This window comes from Macadamia integrifolia, chromosome 4 (genome assembly GCF_013358625.1).
Source record: "Macadamia integrifolia cultivar HAES 741 chromosome 4, SCU_Mint_v3, whole genome shotgun sequence".
Taxonomy (NCBI): Eukaryota; Viridiplantae; Streptophyta; class Magnoliopsida; order Proteales; family Proteaceae; genus Macadamia; species Macadamia integrifolia.
In genome coordinates this window covers 5144030-5159045 of record NC_056560.1, presented here as the reverse complement: position 1 = coordinate 5159045, position 15016 = coordinate 5144030, and the positions used below count along the sequence as shown (strand labels likewise).

Here is a 15016-nt window from a genome sequence, read left to right as displayed (position 1 = left end):
TTAAGCCTATACATATATATATATATATATATATATATTGTCTATATTGGTCATATTATCTCTCCATGTAAATCAAAACTACAACAACTATTAAATAATGGTTATGATAAATATATGATTGGACGAACTTTAGACCTATGTTCAAATCCTATCCTCTTCTTCTTTTTTTTTTTTTTTTGGTGAAATCCCATCCTCTTCAAGTAACATTTTTTCCTCACCACATTTTCATAGCATAAAGAATATATTTAAAAAAAGAATGAAGAAGAAGAAGAAGAAAAAAAAAGAATGAAACAAATGAACAGCTTACAAAGAATTGAACTTAACTCACTTTTTATAAAGCAAGAGAAGCACAAAACATATAGTTTTCTCGTATTTGTATGAAAGGAGAGGGTTGTCTGAAAAAACACCATAAACGGGTATACCAATGAGGCACGATGGAATGGTCTATATATAGATGGCAAGGAAATTTGATTTGCGGTGGCTCAATCAACTTTTTCCTTGTATAAAATTAGTTAAATTCAAAATAAAATAAAGCAAAATAAAAAATAACAAATTATGTAACCCTTTATGAGAGAATGGGTAAAGGCTGAGTGACATACAAAAAGTTCCAGAATAAACATCTATTCTCATGGCACAAAAGAGTCATTGATGGTGGTACTTCAAGAATAAATCTAGAAAAAGAAACGATGGAGAGAACTATCATCCAAAATGGTATGAAATCACATGACCTAGACCATTATATTCACTAGTCATTTTTCTACAATTATAGCTAAGATCGTGACTTGGGTTCCCCATCCTCTATTAATGGATCGGACTCGTCTCTAGCACATGCCACATGGTAGCACAGACTTAAGATTTAGGGCCCCACAGACATGCAGCTCAAGGTATACAAAAGCAACTCAAGTTACTCTCAACCATTTGATCTACGCTACATACTATATCATGTCACAGAGTATCCCGATCCCCCAATACACTACCCAAACCCTAAAAATATGCTTTGGGTGATACAATCATGTAATTGAATCAATCTTGGGCGAACCTACCTTGCCTGATTGGATCAATTTCTACTAATTACTGGATCAGTGCAACCTGGCAAAATTTGGGATTCCTTCACTCAAAAGAAGTGCAATTGAAGAATGCTGAAACAATGACCTGAAGAGTCTGAGAGGTTTAAATTTAGTGAACTAAATTTATCAAAAAAAAAAAAATTTAGTGAATTACGTAATGATAAGTTGCAAGATAAAAGGCCCTGACAATGTAACAATAAGATGATTAGCTGAAGGTGGGACCCAACCCAGTGTACATGATGAAATCATAAATCTTTTTCCTCGCATGGCCTCATGGGGGACCCACCTACTACTACAAGATGAGGCTGCAAGACTACCCTTTCGGCATTTGTTGGCCAAGGAAATCAACGAGCAAATGAATCAAAAGTCAAAACTATAGACGTGGGCTATGAGACTGGGTCAAGTGGCAAGATAAGCCCAATTCATTAAAGATTGATTTATTATTGGATCGCCTTTCACTTTCACCATTGCCCATCAACGACTAAAACCATAAAACAGCAAATTAGGGTTTAATAATGGCACCACCCAACCACCCCCCCCCCCTCCAAAAAAAAATTACAAAACAAAAGGCAAAGGAAAAAAACGAAGGAATTGAGTACAAATAAAATCAAGTTTTTCTTAAGCCATAGTGAACGAGAAATTCCTTTCATCAATGATTTTCATCGATCTTAAATGGGTACGGATAGTAGAAGTCATTTTAGATCTTCAACAAATAAGATGAGAATAATAATGTCCCTAGATTCGTGAATATTTCGTCACCCACTGTGAAAAAAAAATTCTCTGAAAAGAGAAGATAGTTTAAATCAGAGAAAGGGAAAGAGAGAAGTAAGAGGAAATCAGTGAAGAAAGGACACCAAGGCAGTGGATGATTGTCCTATTCACTCTAGTTGATGATAAAATGAAGTGAAGATAGATCCCCTTTCCAGTTTCCCCCAACACAAATGGTACCGTGTATCTATTCTAATCTCGCACTTCATCGGTGGAGGAAGAAAGTTAAAATACATCAAATACTAATTTAAGTCATAAACACAATCAAATTACACATTATAGAAATCATGATCAATAGTGAGAAAAATGTCAACTAGAAGTACAAATGAGCATAAAAATTCAATGCCTCGAAATACATGGGGAAAGTCTAATACAATGAAAGAGTTATGGTTGAATTAGAACATGAAATTTGACATGTCTGATGAAGAGGATGATCTATGAAAACCCAATGGTTCAAATTGACCATGTAGACCCTTAGCATGGCTACATTACAAATAAGCCATGTATGGGAATTTTGCATTGTTTTTCAATTATTTTTTTCCTTCAAAAAAGTAAATAAACAATTTTCAAAGTCTTAAACTAGCATGTGATAGTCAAGTTTTTTAAAAAATTAAATAAAAATAAAAATAAAATACTGTCAAGTGGGTTGAAGACCAATCCATGGCCACAAGATGGTATGGACTACATATACATCCACAAATTTATATGCAGCCAATTTACATCAAAAAATGATAAAAATGGTGACAGAGACTCGATGCCTCCACACAATTGTGATTGATCTCTTCTGACCTCAATAAAATATTTTAATTCATCAAAATTGATAATCTTGGATAAAATATATGCAACATATTCCCAAACTCCTTTTGGACCATATATGAAACGAATGAATCAAATCTGAAAGAATGGTTCTAAAAATTGCATCCGATCGATCAATTTTGGCTGGATCAAATCAATATCAATGGAGACCAATCCTAGATCTTGATTGATCCGATATCAATCCATTAACCAGGTATATAGGTAAAATGGGTTAAAATTCTAATTTTCTTTTAAAAAAATGGGGGTTAATTGTTTCCAGATTGATATACTCGATATTATTAGAAAACGAGGGGTTCCACCATATAAATTTTAAGAGCAATTTACATCCTCCCCTTATACTTTGCTCTTATTTCCTCATCCTTCCCTATATTTTCAGCCCAATTATGAACAAGTAACTAATCGATAAGATTACCTTAATTGGCAGAAACAATGTGAAGCCTTAAATTTGTGTGGACGATTATGCCTGATAGAAACTAATTAGGCCCAACTGGATGACACCCTTACCAAAGATAAATGATAAGTTGTGAGAAATAAGTTTAGTAACCTGCCACCCTCACAAACCTTCCTACATGGGAACTAAGAAAATATTTAGAAACGAGTGTATCATAACAAGGGAAGTGTTTCTGTCGAGAGTGCAATTCCGTGATGGCAAGGGCCAGTGAAATTTTCGCACATGAGAAAACATTCACAGAAAAGTCATTTTTCGTTTCATGGGAGCAGACTGGTTTCTAGACCCTAAGAACACGAGGTGAACCTCACCGCACAGTCAAAGGAAATCTTGCCTCTCAACCAAGAACATCGTTATTTGAACAAACCCGATCATATATGCACCCTACTAGTAAAGCTTAAGGAGGAGATCCGAGCATTTTCAAGAACCAATCAAATATCCCTGCATATGATCGAGAATGTAAATCAATTCAAACAAATTATACTTATCCTAACAAATAATCGACGGAGAATATAGTGCCACCGATCTACCGTGAAGCATACCTTTGCAACTAGTGAGACAAGGAGCTAGTTGGTAAGCTGTCACACAGATCTCAGCCCTACCTATTCAACCTTCCATATCAAGAAATTAGAAACCAAACAAATTCATTAATGTTCAAGAATCACACCCAAAAATACTATTCTTCACTTCTCCAGTATTCCTCATGTCTCCCTTGTACATTCCGGAGGAAGGGGATGGATCACAAAAAATTACAATCTAATCACATTGATCTACAACCTAGGAGAACTACAAGGTGAGTTGCTGAATGGCGGCCATCCCCATATGGATTTCAGATGTAACTAGAGGAATGGAGAGAACCAAAATAATACACAGGAGATCATACAAACGGTAAAAGTCTTATAGGAAAAAAAAAAGGGGGAGAGGAGAGGAATTGTAATAAACACAAGTGTGTAAAAAACAGGCGACCCATACACACGAAATCATAATTGGATTTTAGCCACTCTGCATGACTGCCGAACAAACCAAACTTTTTCTCAGCACTCCATTAAAGCTGTGTCAGTTTCGGATAATGGTGCTGTGGAAAAAATTAACAAGTAATATTCAGTAAAATTCTCAAATCTCAACCAACATGAATTAATGGGAAGCAAAATCTTGTGAAGAAAAACAGAGATAGGAAGACAACTCAGATATGTTCTCCATCTGAGGTGCAAGTCCCCTCCAACATGCATACCAAAAGATAAACCAAGTATTATCGAAACCAACCAACAGATGGATGCCTTTGGTAGAAGAAACAGGGTCTCCTATGTCAGAGGGCAAGGATTGACCCAAAGCTTTGACACCCCAACCCACCATTACCAAAAAGATAACTAGTACACAGTCATCATTCCTTTAAAAGATATTGTGCCTAGTAGAAATAACCACATACTGTATTTTGCAAAACTTGCACATAAAATTACAAGAGCGGGGTGGAGGGAGGGGAACCAAAAAATAATTGGTAAGGAAAGAAATAAAAAAGATTGATGTTGAAGCAATTTAAGAATTTTTTGGTGAAAATCCACATACCAAGCAAGTCCTCGTATGAATCTAAGAGTGATGTCTCCATTAGCAATGGAGGTGAGAAGACCTGATCCCGAGTATCCTCCATGTCAAACAATGCCCTTTCAGCATCAGAAGTCGCATACTTGGAACCAATAACTGAGAGGAACCCATTAGCTTCACTGCCATACTGATGCGGTGACTCTGTATTATTCAGCATATTTTGTATATCATCGTAATTGATCCTAGCAGGGCCTTCAGATACAGAGTTCCTGTGTAAGCTGGTGGTGTCTGATGGAGACACAAACAGTCTTTTGCTCCTAACTACAACAGATTTGGTTTCTGGGCCTACACAAGAAAATCCAGTCCCTGAAAGAGGTACAAAGAAATGTTCTGAGCTGCCATCAGATTGATTATCATGTGTGGAGTCCATATTGGAGGATTGTGCTGAAAGAGCAGCCTCCCGAACAGATCTCCTCAAGTGTTGGACATAAGAACTGTCACCATCTGCAAACCGAGAACATGACAATTCTTCAGACAAAACCACAAGTAATCAAAGGACCTCCCAAGTTTATCTCTGGGCCTCAGGTTAGGTAACAAGCTAATAACAATTAAAGGTATGGGCATACAATGGAAAGTATAGTATTATAGTTAGAATGTGAAAAAAAAAAAACCTTGGGACAAATTATCCACATGATTCTTTGATGGCGGCTGCTCCAGAGATTTCCCTTCAGAAAAATTTTCCACCTGGCTGGCTTGAGAAACCAAAGCTTGCCTCTTTTGGATATTTCCCCCTTTCACAGAAGAATTTGGGGTCAAACTAAACAAATGTGGAAGTTTCAAAGCTGGAGAGCTCGGTGAAACCTTATCAAGATGAACACTCGACAATTTTGAAGTCATCTCTGCAACCTCATCAATGCCATTTTCCTGCTTCGTTAGAAGAACAGCTATTAGTTCTACAAAATAAACTATTTCAAGACACTATAAATCACCAAATATTCAAGCATCATGATATTGTTCTATCTAGATCTGTCTTCTCAAGAGAACTTACTACAGATCTTCCACTACTTTGAGCTTGGATAGGTGAGATAGATTGGCCGCCGCGATTTTTGATCATCGGAGGAAGAGTAGATGAAATATTGTTTACTTCTTCAGTTAGCTCTGAAATTGATTTCTTTATTGATGGGGCAACTTCCTTCAGTTGATTAATGAGCACCTGTGTACCAAAAGTATCAGTTTGGAATGTGTCTCAGTGGAGACAGATAATTACAGTATGGCATGTCAATCTCAAGCAAAACGGATTAGGAGACCAATTAAATAAAAAGAATTTTCCAGAAGGAGCAACAATAAAATTACTTGAAAGAAAAACTGCAATTGAAACAAAAAACATGCAAAACTCATGAAGGTAGACTTTCCAGTGCTAGCACAATGGTTCCCATCCAGGATACCCTTATCTAAAGCAGAGGTCCACCCCAAACACCATTTTTAAAGCAACAACTTCACATTCTTCACTACTTCAAAATGATGGGCAAGCAATACAAAGTTTTCACCATTATAGGACATAACTATGCAAACTGATCCACATATTATTTCCTGCTTGATAAGTATAAAAATAATGAACTTGAGCTTGTTATTGGATAGACTACTGATACCAACATCATGAAAGGAAACTGCAGCATTAAATTTGCTAATGAAATTTGCAATTGAACAGGTCTTGTACCTTTCAAGTTCTAACTCATTATTGATAAATATATGCACCATAAATATATGCACCTGCTCCAATATAAAGGATGTATGAGTACCGCAAAATCCATTTTCCCTAGATAATGACAACAGAAGCAGGACTACTTTCTGATTATAAACTAACAACTTTTTCCTTTAATAGCACAACCTAAATATGGAAACTCTGCCTCGCCAATTGCCAGCCATTACATTAATAGATTTAGCACAAAATTAATAAGATCATCAAAACCCTGAAGTAAGGTTCTTCAAGGCATAGAAAATGTAATGCATCTGTGGCCCACTTCCTTGTGGTGGGGCAACTTGCCAGCACTCTTCTGTCAGATATTGCTTCATTCAGATGATAGTAGAAGATCAAAATTCAACTACACGCTAGATTATGATGAAAACCATGCATGGTATACCATTTACGTATCAAGTGAAAGATATATAGACAACAATAGAAATGTACATGATTAATTAAATAAACAGAAAACGAGAACTACAATGAAGAACTAAGAAAAATTTAACGGTATATTGAAGTTACAGGCAGGACTAAAATCGGCCAAACACACCCAAAGTTAGAACTCTCACGCACCGATGATTATAATGCCATTCATTACCTGTATGCTAGCTAAATGCTGCCGATGTTCAGAAAGGGTTGCTGCTAAGGATTCAGCATGGCCACCATTACCACCATCATGTGCACTTCTTAAAAGCTCTGGACCCTCCCCATCATTAGCCTTTGCCTACAACAACAACAACAGCATAGCTGAGTGATTATTCATTATTGGTTACTGCTTTCAAAGATAATAAACAAACATAAAGAAGCTATAGTAACAGAGAAAAATATTCTCTCAAGTGTCAAGCGCCCAAATAGATTAGAGTAATTAAATAATAATGGATGCCTAATTAACTTCCATATTGGAAGACTCAAATGTAGATTAGCAAACATAGATAATGAGTTAAGAGAAATGAAATGGATGGATGCCAAACATGGGCACTCACAACAAGCACATGACAAAAGGCAGCTCTATGACAGCAATCAAATAATTTGCCACAAAATATGAAATGAGGCGCAGCAGTGTGGCTCGTATAATAAGATTCATAAACATATAAGGTGACAGCTTATGAATGCACCAGTAAGACCACAAAACAAAAAAGGTAGCTGCATGCAAAAATTTAATAATTCTATAAGATAACACACAAAACGTGGCAACAGATTAATATCATTAAAGAAAATCATGTACCAGATAAAGCGACTGCTTATGAATGCGTTGTAGAGCATGTGTCCAACGTCTGAGAATTTCCGCTATGTCAACAGTGGGGTGGACCCTTCCATTTCTATCATCCACCCTAGGATGTATTTCTTCATAAACTTGTAAGCGAGTTGAATCTGAGCTGCTATCCTGTTTTTCTCCATTTATGTTGGGAAATGATCCATCTACCGGTTCCCTATCACCTGTTTGTGTTGAAGTAAGATTGCCAGGCCGACCGGATGATACATCTGGATATGGAAACTGAGAACTTTGATCCATAGCAGCAAGCAAGGATGACCCAGAAATGCGGTACCTGGTAAAGAATATTATATATAAGAGTAAAGTAGATAAATGCCATTACTGAAAGAAAGAAGAGACCAAGAAGGAAGGAGGATTGCCTATGCTCACGATGGGCAATCAAATCCTCAATTGGGCCTGAAGCAAGAACTTCATGTTGACCTGTAAACAGAAGCAGCAAAAGTTAAAAGATGATTGATTAGGCAATAAACTGGTCAAATCTGACAAATCATAGAAAGACACCACTATATTTCAAAAATGTTCCTCGTAAGGTGCCTATCATTGTTATTCTTTAAAGGGTGCACAGGATAATTGGACAGTTGACAATCTAAGAAAGAAGATGTAAAGCATCCCAATATTAGATTAAAGAGAGGTATGACACGAAACGAGATACAAATCAAAGTATCAAACACTTCGGGTCTAAATGCACCGATCAAGAATGCCGTAGGTGATTAACAGTAACATGTCAGAACAAGGATTTGCCAATCAGTCTCGGAGCTGATATAATTCTCTGGAAAGTATCTGGATATGTTCAGATTGACCAATCCACGCAAAAAAAATCCTCCAATCCAGTGAGCAGAAGCCCAATATTGACAGTTGTTTGGCCAATTCAATGTGTATAATAGATTGGATTGGCCCCATTCAGTACCGATCAAGATTGGTAGCAACCTATCTCTGAAACATGTGTCAAAAAGGGAACCTGGAAATACCTCATTCTAAAGAATTTAATCTAATTTAAACAAACATATTACTCAATGTAAGTTTCTCCATGTATTTATGATGTGATTATATACCACAAAGGACACTCACGAACATTAAGAAGTATTTGTGACATGCATTGTAACTTCTCATTTGGCTCAGTCAAACGATGTTATACCTAGAAATGCTACTAAGTATCAAAGAATGACTTGAAACATGTTTTTTTTTTATCTAGCTAGAGATAGAAGAAGATCCCTAACCCTCTATATGAGATGTTACATAGAGAAAGATCATTATGATGCCTGTACCATTTATGCATAGAAAACTGAAATTGTTTGCCAATGTTTCCTCCGAACAAATTCTAATCATCTGACAGGACTATCCATGGTAATTTTTCATTGAAATCCCTCAAATAAATTATATTTTAAAATTGGAAATTCCACAAATAAATTAAAACTTTTAAACAAGAAAAACAACCCAGGCTGCTGCATACATCCCTTCTCTTTTTATGATGATAACAGAAACTTTTCACTTCAATTGTTCTGGCCTTAAATGATGATAACAGAAACTTTTCACTTCAATTGCTCTAGCCTTAACAAAGGCAAACTGTTTGTCCACAGCAAATAAAAGCTTGACTCATCCACATCACCATCTCAACTCTAAAGCATTCTGCCATGTGGCAATATATTCTCAAAATAGTTGGAAAGACAATTTCAGAGAGAAGGTTTTGACGACTGCATTAAAAAATTGGGGGGGGGGGTGAACACGTGGTGGGCCATACAGCTAAGATAGGACCCAAAAATTGTCACATGGATAATCCAGAGAATAACATACCAATACAACAATAAAATGCCCATAATGGCTCTCCTTGTGGCCTAAAAGAGGAGCATTATGAAGACAAGCTGGCAAGGTGGAAGGACAGCTATAAAATTGGGAATGAAATGTGTTTTCTGCATCAAATTCTTCTTTGACCTAATTATAAAACCCTTAAAAACTGCAATCATCATCCATTACTAACTAATCACGGAAAAAAAATCAACCAACCTACAAGAACCCAGGATAAATCAATCTCTGTATAACAACTGCCTATATTAACCATTGATCAGATTCTGGCCTTTTAGGCATTTTCCTGATACCCTTACGGCTTAACTTACCATATTGATTCTTCCATCTAACAACCATGAACATCTGAATTCATAGAACAACCAACACCTGAATCCTGTCCCTAAAACCAACTTCCATCATAAACCCCAAATTACATTGAATGCTAAAGATCCTAAATCACATTCCTAGCCAGAGGGAATGACTGCCAAGGTGACAGAGTCTGTGTCTCTCAGTATCTACCAAATTAGTACAATGTTTCCTAGCAAATACAAAATACTTACATATCAACCTAAATTGAAAGACCATTGTTTTAATGTCTATGAGGATAGTTTTCAAAACTATGCTTTCTTCAATCACCATTCATTAAGTCAAATGGAACATATGCAAAGCTATACAAATTAACCCATTCACCCGATCTCACCAAAGTGATCAACTTCACAAGCCACCCCTCACACAAGCAAAGGATTAATATCATATCAGAGAGATTATCTAATCTAGGATCTGCAAGGTATACTAAATCCCTATTGAATGATGGAGTTGGGGTCTCAACCACCTCCATCTACAGGAGTCACACCATGACACTAATAGCCTTAGAAACAGACACCAGCATAGATGTACATATGCATATGCATACAAGAATGCAAATGCACAAAAGAAAGCGAAAAACAACAATCCAACTGGTCCACTAAAATCAAAATCTCGCCCAGCTTGGTAGTGAAGGCAGCCTTGAACATATGAGAACATAGGAAAAAAGGTTCCCACAGCATCGCATAAGACTGATAGAGGAAAAGCACTTATGTTCCAAAGCTGACATAGTGACGTTCAAATAACAAGTGTAAGCTATCAAGAATATGAAAAACAAACAGTGGACTTACAAAGAGCAATGGATTTGCATACTTACTCTTACGAGCTAATAAGGACTCCCACAAGTGAGTTGCCTTGGAAACTAAATGTGAGTTCTGACCCAAGGTGCTAGAGACAGAGTCATCCCATAGTTCTCCGTCCGACTTCGCTTTATTTCTCAAGTCCTGTAGTTTTTCCAGCTCTTGCTGCAAATAAGCCTGACTCGCAGGATTGCAGGAAAATGTAAGACTGATAAATCCAGAAACACGTTGAAAAGCTGGTACCTCTAAAACTTTAGCCCCTCAAAGGAATATGAACAAGTTACCCTCTACCTCTTCAGCACAAAGACCACGAAACTCGGCAGTCATTTCATGAGCTAGGTTTGACCACATGGTTTGTCTATGGACAGCTGTTTCTGCATTCTTAAGAAACTTCCTTCGTTCAAGTGCTATCCTAGCCTGTTTGACATAAGAGAGCCAAAATGCAAACTACTGAGTGTTCACAGAGGTTCGTTAACAATAAGCACATGAGGAAATTAAATGAATATGAGGCACCATTGAAGGAAATGGCAGAATATGCAGCATGACACTCCCCCCACCCCACCTCTTTTTAACCAAACCATGCTCGAATCAATACAACAACAACAACAACAACATGCAAGTATAACCATACAATCAGAATGAAAATACAAATCAGAAACTAAAGTCATTAGTACATTATCTGAGTAGGCACTCAACTTAAAACTTAAAAAGGAGAAGTTTTGGTAATAGCTAACTCAAAAGTTCCAGCAAAACCAATGAAGCAATAGTCCCTAACCACTGTAAAAAGAAATTTAAAAGCAAAAAGTAATAGTACCTTCGTCACAGGAAGTAATGTAGCTGCATGCGAAAATGCTACATCTGTCAATGAAGCAGGCAGAGGGTTAGAAGCTACGTCAGCTGCAAAACTTCTTCTGTGAACCTCTCGTAAAGCATGCAAAGAAAGTTGCCATAGAAGTTCAACAAATCTGCAATAACAGTATAAAAGTTGTGTTTCAGTTCATCGTTAATCACCATTACTCATACAAAAATCAAGAACTTGGACTGTCAATGTTTTAAACAGGAAAATACACCAATGACCGGGGAAGCATTTACAAGTATTAGTAATAATGCAATCTTACAGCACAAAATCCAAAAATGCAAGAGGTGTATGTCAACATACGGAAAAGGTTCCGCACACGGTGCAGAACCCTTCGCACACACCCTAACAATTCACTGTTCACCCAGAACAGTGAATTAACTTAAACAGCCCCCCCAATTGTAAGATTCGTTTTGGGGACCCTCCAATCGCCAGTATTAGTACTCTAGTATCAGAGGGAACCCACTCCCATAAACATAAGTGTAAAAAAATAAAGAATTGTTATTTTTTTACAATTAATTCTGACACACACACACACATACATATATATATATATATATATATATTTGTGAATATCATTATCTAGTTTGTAAATATAACAAGTCCCTCAAGGAATATTCACATTAACAAACAATAAAGATTTCCATACGCAAACTGAGACCAAACAAATTAACAAAAAAATTAAAATCAATATTGAGCAGTGACGGAAACAGACCTATCTAGATTCAAAATCAAAAAAAAAGTTGAGAAATGATTAAGGGCATCAAATTGGAACCGGAACCAAATAAGTCAAACCGAACCAAATTGAATTAAACCGGTTCTGAAATATGGTATCCCAATTTGGTTTCGTTCTGGTCCAGCATAGGAACCGTCAGTTTGAACCAAAACCAAACCAAATTGGGATACTAATATATTAATAAATAATAATACTAATAATATTATCGTACATATTACAAATATTAATTATTAAGTTACACTATATTATTATTTTATAATAATACAATATATTAGTATAGTAACCGTGTAAGAACCAAATAAGAATCAAAACCAAACCGAACAGGTTCTCAGTTCGGTTTCGGTTCACACCAACAACTGAAACTGAACCGATTTACACCCTTAGTTATGATTACTGTGTTACATATATTTGTCTAGATTCATTTGCATCTAGTGAGCAAAAGAAGAGAGACATGAAAAAATACTAGCAGAGCGTCTGATAATCTTAAGTCGGTCCATGACAAAGCTTTGGGATAGGGAGGGGGAAAAATGGCAAGGGGCAGGAAATTTTCATGCACTCTAAAAGATGAAAGACGTCAGAACTCTTGAGCACACCCTGGAAATGTTAAGGGCCCTTTATTCAATACACTAAATATATTCTCTTGGAGTAGGTATCGTAATTATTTTCATTGAACGGATGGAAATCACGAAAAGTGTCACTGAAACCCCTCATTAATAACAGAATAGAAATGAGGTATCAGTGGCGTTATGGTGTGCACTTTAATGTGTGACACTGAAATCCACATCCTTGAACCCTGAAGAATAAATCAACAGATGGAGTAAAATTTAGAGGTTATCTGTTACACAGCTGGGGTTTTCATTGCTGCAAGCAAGTATTGTATTCACATCTCATTTACATGGTGCAAGAGAAGCATTCCTGGCAATCAATGAACAAGATAGAAAGCAACAAACGTAGGCATTTCAACCCTAAGCTTGCTGTTCGATGATCAGTTAAGAACCTCACCACATCCTCACATGACTCACCAAGCAACAGATACCTTAGGGCAGTTTCCTAGCATGCAGTTATTTCTAGTTACACTAATAACCGGATACTTGAAAGATGAGACTCAATTAGTAAAGGGTTCTCTTGGGTTCCAAGAGGCAAATGTAAGATGAACTTTCATATAGCATGTGGCAAAAGGTTAGCTCCATAACTATTCTCGGATCGTTTCAAACAGCAACTAATGATCCTGAAACAGGCCTCAACTCCCATTCTGAACCAACAAGATCTTACTGGTTTCCATTGTCTTACAAATGTCTCGTGCATAACTCGAGGAAGGCTAATAATAAAACACAAATGCACCGAGATGAACTATATAGTATAATTAATATTTTCCCCTGCACCAAAGCTATCTAAAAGACTGGGGAAGAAAGAGCGATAGATATCATAAACTGAAACACAATTGAAGATAGCACCAACCTCGGCCCGCAGCAAGTCGCGAGGGAGGAAACCCTTGAATTGCTTCTCGGGAGTGCCCCTTGCGATTCGAGCTCGTTTATGATCCCCTGGACAACCTAGAAAAGAATATAGATGGAGAAAGAGAGAGGGGATAAAATTTGACACCATTAAAATCAAGCGGCAGAGAAAAAGGAAAAAAAATAAAAAATACAGGACTCATCTTACAAAATTATATTTGAGTTTACCTTCCGGAAGTCGCGAGACTGTGCAGAATCGAAGATCGGCCAAACCCTATCAAAATCCTGCGAGATCTCGGTCGTTTCAGAACAGGATGAATCCAACATTAAATAAATTTGAAGAAATTAACAAAGAAGAAGGGAGACAATATGTGATCTGCAGGGACATGAGACCTTTGCAGATTGAATTGGACCTCTAAGGGAAGATAATATGAAGTAAAGAAGCTGTTCACCCAACTTCGGGTTTGAATGGCGAAAAAGACCGACTCGAGGGGTACCATTGTTGCTTCCGACGCCAATAATGGATGGATCGAGCCCTAGTAACAAGCAGTTTGTGTACATTGCGCTCTCTAGCTCAACCTCTCTCTCCTTCTCTCTGTCCATTGTCATATCTCTCTTCAGTCTCCCCCTCCCTGTGCTTCTTCTTCTTCTCTTCTCCTTCTCTCCCACCGGCTATGGAGTCTCTGTGATCTTTGTTTATTTTTCGTACTTCTCCTATCTTCTATGGTTACAGTCGCTGCTAGTTGTTTATGTTATTTTACTGGGTTAAAGGGTTTCAAATTTCATTTCATATAGGACCCTAAATAAACATTAAATTACAATAATTACCAAAATAGGGAACAGATTACAGATGTAAGGATCTATATGTGATTTGGTGATTTTAAAAGGGGCTAGGTTTCGACTAATGATAGTATGAGACCGTTGACAATGTCAGCCACGAGGTCATGACTTACCCTCTCCGTTTACAACTTGACGGTGGTAAAACGGTAACTCGAGAGGCACGAATATGTTTGGCAACCGAAGAATTTGAAATCGAAAGAGGAAAGAGGAATCTAACGTGTAAGGCGGCTATAATCTATATACACTCCACTCCCCTGGATTGGGACTTTGTAGACTGCGACGTGCTGACGACGGTAGTCGTTAGAGTCATATACCTTCTTTTTTGCCACGTGTCTTTAAGATCAAGACTTGTCACCTTACCAGAACTAATGTACAAGAGTGTCATGACAGCGATCAAGTCATCGTATCATAACCATTTTCGTATGAGGTTGATTCCATTTTCGTATGGGATTGATTCTTGATTGGAATCTATCCAACAAATAACTATGTAGTGGATTTCATCTAAGAATAGCTCTTGTACAAAAGCTTGATCC

At 37.1% G+C, this 15016-nt stretch overlaps 1 protein-coding gene across 3 annotated transcripts; it reads right to left on the bottom strand.

Annotated features, from left to right (window-relative positions):
* Positions 1–3726: 3726 nt before the first annotated feature.
* Positions 3727–14379, bottom strand: LOC122075123 (AUGMIN subunit 6-like). 3 transcript variants are annotated; one of them, XM_042640031.1, is made up of 13 exons: positions 14037–14379; positions 13872–13928; positions 13648–13742; positions 11412–11562; positions 10889–11014; positions 10615–10774; positions 8012–8072; positions 7605–7926; positions 6978–7103; positions 5687–5851; positions 5310–5565; positions 4663–5142; positions 3727–4174 (listed from the first exon to the last, which is right to left on the bottom strand). In XM_042640031.1, the coding sequence occupies exons 1-13, from the start codon at positions 14250–14252 to the stop codon at positions 4134–4136; spliced, it is 2256 nt and encodes a 751-aa protein (XP_042495965.1). In that variant the 5' UTR covers positions 14253–14379; the 3' UTR covers positions 3727–4133. The 3 variants fall into 3 exon arrangements, with proteins under 3 accessions (XP_042495965.1, XP_042495966.1, XP_042495967.1); XM_042640032.1 differs by having other exon boundaries at positions 5310–5562; positions 14037–14378; XM_042640033.1 differs by having other exon boundaries at positions 14141–14281.
* Positions 14380–15016: the final 637 nt, after the last annotated feature.